This window comes from Engystomops pustulosus, chromosome 6, assembly GCF_040894005.1.
Source record: "Engystomops pustulosus chromosome 6, aEngPut4.maternal, whole genome shotgun sequence".
Lineage (NCBI taxonomy): Eukaryota > Metazoa > Chordata > Amphibia > Anura > Leptodactylidae > Engystomops > Engystomops pustulosus.
In genome coordinates, this window is record NC_092416.1 from 85,995,683 (window position 1) to 86,002,035 (window position 6,353).

Here is a 6,353-nt window from a genome sequence, read left to right on the forward strand (position 1 = left end):
TTGGAGGTGCAGTATATATAATAAAATGGGGGTGCTGCTCAGTGGATAATAAATAGGATAATTAAGTGAATGTTTTATAAGTGAGGGGCAGTGTGGTTATTTGTTGTGAGAGTTGTATATTATTTAGGAGCACAGTATTTTTACAGGCACAGTGTGGGGGATGTGCTGCATGGAGCTGAAGACATCTGGTGGCTAATTTAACAGTGATGAACCATGGCTGGAAGAACTCTTTATGAAGTCCTCTTCCTGATGGAGCAGATTGTCATCTATAAGTTATGTGAGACACTGAAGGGGTTAACTGTGGATGGGCGGTATGTTTCCCCTAGGTTTTGCTTCTATGCAAGGCCTTAGTGCTGAGGTGGGTTTGTCCAGCACCTTGGACACAGGTGATGGGAACAGCCTAATTAGCCTGGATAAAATGACTCAGCAGAGTTGAGTGGGTTGTCTCTCTGTGGAAGGAGGCTGAGAGGACACAGCTCTGACCTGTGTGTCTGGAGCAGCCACGTGATCTTTGTTTAGTGTGAGTTAGTGGACTATTTGTATAGTTAGCACCCTGACGGGTAGGTTTTCTTTTGTTTATTCAAATACCTGAATGTAAAGGCTGGTTTTATTTTGCTGCAATAAACGCAGGCCAGACCTGTTTGGACTGTACCCTGGTGTCCCTGTCTTGAACTGCATCCCAGCACCACGCTACCACGGTCTCTACTGGGCCAAATCCCCACATATGGTGCTTCGGATTGCGGGCAGTTCAAAAAGACATACACCTGAAAGGCTCGCTACATCCTGCAACATTGCATGGCCTGGGTGAAAGCAGCAGGCAAATTGCAGGATACAGCCAAGATGGAGGACTTTATTAAATACCTGCAAGAGGAGGCCAGAGCTAATCGGCAGCAGCAGCAGGAAGAGTCCCAGGCTAATCGGCAGCTGCAGCAAGCCATGCTCCAGCAGCAGGAGGAGAGGTCCCGTCAGCAGCAAGCCATGTTCCAGCTGCAGGAGGAGAGGTCCCGCCAGCAGCAGGAGGAGAGGTCCCGCCAGCAGCAAGCCATGTTTCAGCTGCAGGAGGAGAGGTCCCGCCAGCAGCAGGAAGAATCCCGAGCCATGTTCCAGCTGATGATGGAGAAGTTTTCTGGCATGATGGCAGCACCGCAAGCGACGACTACTGAGGGGTCCCATACTGGTCTGCAAGGGTACCCGGTTGTCCAGCATTCCGCACGGGCTGCAGTACAAAAGGCTTTACAAAAAATGGCGACGACCGACGACGTGGAGGCGTATCTCACTGTGTTCGAGCGAGTAGCTGAGCGAGAGGAGTTACCGGCTGAGCAGTGGGCAGATGTCCTGGCACCGTTCCTGACCGGCGAGTCGCAGAAGGCTTACTACGACCTGAGTGAAACGGAGGCCCGTAAGTACCCCCAGCTAAAGGCGGAGATTCTGGCTCGTCTTGGGGTCACCGTTCAAGTTCGCTCCAGCCGGGTCCACCAGTGGGCTTACTCAGAAAAATTACCCCCATGCTCCCAAATGCATGACCTGATCCATCTTGTCCGGAAGTGGCTACAACCAGAGGACTGCACCCCAGCACAGATGGTAGAGAGAGTGGTCCTCGACAAGTTCACCCGTTCTCTGCCCTCTCGGCTCCAGCGGTGGGTTGGACAGGCCGGTCCCACAAAAGCTGAGGAGCTTGTGTCCCTTGTAGAGAGGTATCGGGCTACGGAGGACCTTCTACTTACCTCTCCCACACGAAGCAGTGCCAGTGACAGGGTCACCAAACCAGCTGGTAAGACTGCTACTGCGGAAAAGGGGAGACATGTCAGGTTGGGAGGGGGTTCATTGGGGGGCGTGGATACCCAGAAACCCAGTGAGGCTCGTGACAGAGGTCATGGCCGTATCCAGTGCTGGCGGTGCCATGAAATGGGCCATATTGCTGCCAACTGTCCACTGTCAGTGGAGCCAATGGACTGCAACCAGACCCGGCGAGTGTCACTGTTTGCCCGGCCAGTTCTGGCGGCAGAGTCAGTCACGGATGCAGAACCCCAAGTATGCATGGTCACAATCGGTGGTCACACAGTGGAAGCCTTGCTAGACTCAGGGAGTCTGGTCACCCTGGTGCGGGGAACTTTGGTTGATCCTGGACTATACAGTGGGCGGAGAGTGGGAGTGTTGTGTATACATGGGGACACTCGCGAATATCCCACTGCTGTCATCAACCTACATACCCCTTGTGGTACTGTTACCCATGAAGTGGGGGTGGTGGGGACCCTTTTTCATGAGGCTATTATCGGCAGAGACTTACCGGTGTTTTGGGACCTCTGGAGACGAAGACCCACCTCAGGTGCTGTTGCAGATAATGGACATCAGGTATGTCCGGCCTTGGCCCCTGAACCCTTTGAGGCCGATGTACACACACCAGCAGTAGGGGTGACCCCATGTGATGAATTCTCTCCCCTAGAGGTCCTAGCTGGTGAGGTCGAGGGCCACGAGGGGGTGGCCGACATGCTGGACCTTTAGATTTCCCGTGACAATTTTGGGGCTGCACAGCTACAGGACCCTACCTTGGTTAAAGCACGGGAGAATGTCAAGGTGATAAATGGGGTACTCCAAATACCAGGGGCTGATAAAATATACCCCCGAATGGTGATTATTGGGGAACTGTTGTACAGGGTCGACCAGATACGGGGTGAGGAGGTTGAGCAACTTGTAGTACCCCAATCTCACCGTAGGCTGGTGCTAGAGTTGGCACACAAACATGTGCTGGGAGGGCACTTAGGTGCTGAGAAGACCCGAGAGAGGATCCTGCAGCGATTTTTCTGGCCCGGGGTATGGGAGGAGGTAAACCGGTATTGTAGCTCCTGCCCTGAGTGTCAACTTACTGCCCCGGTCTCCCACTTCAGGAGTCCTTTGGTCCCGCTTCCGATCATAGAAGTGCCCTTTGAACGGATTGCAATGGATCTGGTTGGCCCCATAGTCAAATCCTCCAGGGGGCACCAATACATCCTAGTTATCCTGGACTACGCTACACGGTATCCCGAGGCGATTCCGTTAAGGAACACCTCCTCCAAAAATATTGCTAGGGAGCTGTTCCAGCTGTTCACACGCACAGGCCTCCCCAAGGAAATCTTGACTGACCAGGGTACCCCATTCATGTCTAGGGTAATGAAGGAGATGTGCAAGTTACTACAGGTAAAACAGCTCCGCACCTCTGTGTATCATCCTCAGACAGATGGCCTGGTCGAGAGGTTTAATAAGACCTTGAAGGGGATGCTTAAGAGGGTGGTCAGCAAAGATGGGAAGGACTGGGATTGTTTGTTGCCCTATTTGATGTTTGCCATACGTGAAGTTCCCCAGTCCTCCACGGGTTTCTCACCCTTTGAGCTGTTATATGGCCGTTCCCCACGTGGGCTTTTGGATGTAGCCAAGGAGACCTGGGAGCAGGAGAGGACCCCCCACCGTAGTGTGATAGAACACGTCTCCCTTATGCAGGACCGCATAGCGGCGGTAATGCCCCTTGTAAAGGAACACATAACAAGGGCACAAGAGGCCCAGTCTAGGGTCTACAATAGGTCAGCCAGACTCAGGACCTTTAACCCAGGCGACAGAGTGCTAGTTCTGGTGCCCACCGTGGAGAGCAAGTTCTTGGCCAAATGGCAAGGGCCATATGAGGTCATGGAGAGAGTGGGGAAGGTAACCTACAAGGTATCTCAGCCGGGGAGGAGGAAACCCGAACAGATATACCACGTGAACCTCCTAAAGCCATGGAGGGAAAGAGAGTCCCTGATGGCTATGGGAGTAGAGAAGGCGTCTGTCTCCAAGAAGGGGACACCGGAGGTAGGTGTACCCGATGCCAAGGTGCCTGAAGTACGGATCTCGGAGTCCCTCTCCAGGGCCCAGATTCAGGAAGCGAAGGAGTTTGTGCTCCGAAATATGGAGGTGTTCTCTAAGTTACCGGGACGTACTTCAGTCATCAAGCATGACATCATAACCGAACCCCACATCCGGGTACACCAAAAACCTTACCGGGTCCCTGAAGCGCGCCGGCTTGCCATATCCGAAGAAGTCAGGCAGATGTTAGACCTGGGGGTTATCGAGGAGTCTAAAAGTGACTGGTCGAGTCCTATTGTGTTGATTCCCAAACCTGATGGTTCCCTACGGTTCTGCAATGATTTTAGGAAGTTGAACGAGGTGTCCAAATTTGATTCCTATCCCATGCCCAGGGTTGACGAGTTGATAGAACGACTTGGACAGGCTAGGTTCTTCTCCACCCTTGACCTGACGAAAGGGTATTGGCAGGTACCCCTGACTGACAGGGCTAAAGAGAAGACCGCTTTTGTTACCCCTGATGGGCTTTTTCAGTACGTGGTACTCCCCTTTGGGCTACATGGGGCTCCCGCCACATTCCAGAGGTTAATGGATCTCGTGCTAAAACCTCACCGGAGTTATGCCTCGGCCTACTTAGATGACATTATAGTCTATAGTAACGACTGGGAGAGTCATCTAGCCAAAGTACAAGCAGTAGTAGACTCCCTGAGGGCAGCAGGGCTGACAGCGAACCCCCAAAAATGTGCACTGGGTCTGGAAGAGGCCCGTTACCTGGGGTACCGTATTGGGCGAGGGGTCATCAAACCCCAAGTAAATTAAGTAGAGGCGATCAAATGGGCTCTGGAATCCCTGAGGTATTATTTGGTAGGGCGGCAGTTTACACTGGTGACCGATCACTCTCCCCTAACCTGGATGAGTCAGGCCAAGGAGAGGAACGCCAGGGTCACAAGGTGGTTCCTAATGCTCCAGAATTTTAAATTCACGGTGGAACATCGAGCAGGAAAATTGCATGGGAATGCCGATGCCCTATCCCGTACCCACTGTCTGATGGCCAAAAGTGTTCGTCCCCACAGGGTCAAACAGAGGGGGAGGGTATGTGAGACACTGAAGGGGTTAACTGTGGATGGGCGGTATGTTTCCCCTAGGTTTTGCTTCTATGCAAGGCCTTAGTGCTGAGGTGGGTTTGTCCAGCACCTTGGACACAGGTGATGGGAACAGCCTAATTAGCCTGGATAAAATGACTCAGCAGAGTTGAGTGGGTTGTCTCTCTGTGGAAGGAGGCTGAGAGGACACAGCTCTGACCTGTGTGTCTGGAGCAGCCACGTGATCTTTGTTTAGTGTGAGCTAGTGGACTATTTGTATAGTTAGCACCCTGACGGGTAGGTTTTCTTTTGTTTATTCAAATACCTGAATGTAAAGGCTGGTTTTATTTTGCTGCAATAAACGCAGGCGAGACCTGTTTGGACTGTACCCTGGTGTCCCTGTCTTGAACTGCATCCCAGCACCACGCTACCACGGTCTCTACTGGGCCAAATCCCCACAGTTACTAGACGCCACCAGTACAGTGGGGATGTTATCAATTGTTAGTAAAGTTTGTCATGGTGTGGTCGCTTTTAAAACATTTGTGTACATATTCAGTGAGCCAAATGTAGCAAAGGATCAGGGTTATGCTACAGGGGGAAGGGTGGGTGTCATGTGAATTTGGTCTCAGGCAGCAAAAAGGCTAGAATTTCATTGTGTATATTCTCAACTAATGCACATTATTTTCAAATTAACCTCATCATATATAGTACTGTTTGCTCTGCAAGTGGAATCAATAGATTTGGAGAATGGCAGCTACTAAAGGTTGCATTACCAGTCATGTTGTATTTTGCAGAGAGATCACTGCTGAGCAAAGTTTATTGTTCACATTAGCTCGGATGAATGCATACTACATTACTGCTTATTGTGCTGTCAGTGTTGAGCTGTAGGTGTTCACTCACCTGGTGATCCTGAGCAGGCAGAGTCTGCAGAGCCACCACAAAATCATTGCTTATTCTGCCAGCAGAGCAGATACCCCATCTAGTTGCCATAGTTGACTCACTGACTAATTCTGGGTTCTGTTAGAGGAATGGAAAAAAGGCTGCGTCTGCAATTTATGGGGCAGTCGTAGGGGAGTGTCACACATTGTGCTGAAACCAAGCCAAAAATTCAGCTTGTCATGTGACCTGTGTTATGCTGTTAGCTTCCCCAACTGCTGTAGAATTACATAAGGCTTTGTTACATTAATAACATTCATAAGCCAGGGGACGTGCATGCTCTCGTAAGTGCAGTTTTTGTTTTATTTTATGTGATTAACAATCAGTTAAATTCACCCACATGGAACTTGAACAAATACAAGTACAGGTCTCGAAAACAACTCTATGTAAGGGCTCTTTAACATTGGCGTTTTTTTTCACATCCGTGGTTCAGTGAGCTCCACGGATGCATCGCAAAGCCATAGATGTCTATGGGTGTTTTCACATTGGCTTTTATATTAACTGATCTGTTGTCCTTGGAGAAAG

The 6,353-nt window shown here is 50.7% G+C and overlaps 1 protein-coding gene across 1 annotated transcript in view; it reads right to left on the reverse strand.

The window, feature by feature from the left end:
- Window positions 1-5,955, reverse strand: part of LOC140063922 (trans-1,2-dihydrobenzene-1,2-diol dehydrogenase-like) — a 45,806-nt gene extending 39,851 nt beyond the window's left edge. The window contains exon 1 of the mRNA XM_072110205.1: window positions 5,793-5,955. Within this exon, the coding sequence (XP_071966306.1) occupies window positions 5,793-5,882 (90 nt within the window). The 5' untranslated portion in view covers window positions 5,883-5,955. The remainder of the gene's footprint in view (window positions 1-5,792) is intronic.
- Window positions 5,956-6,353: the final 398 nt, after the last annotated feature.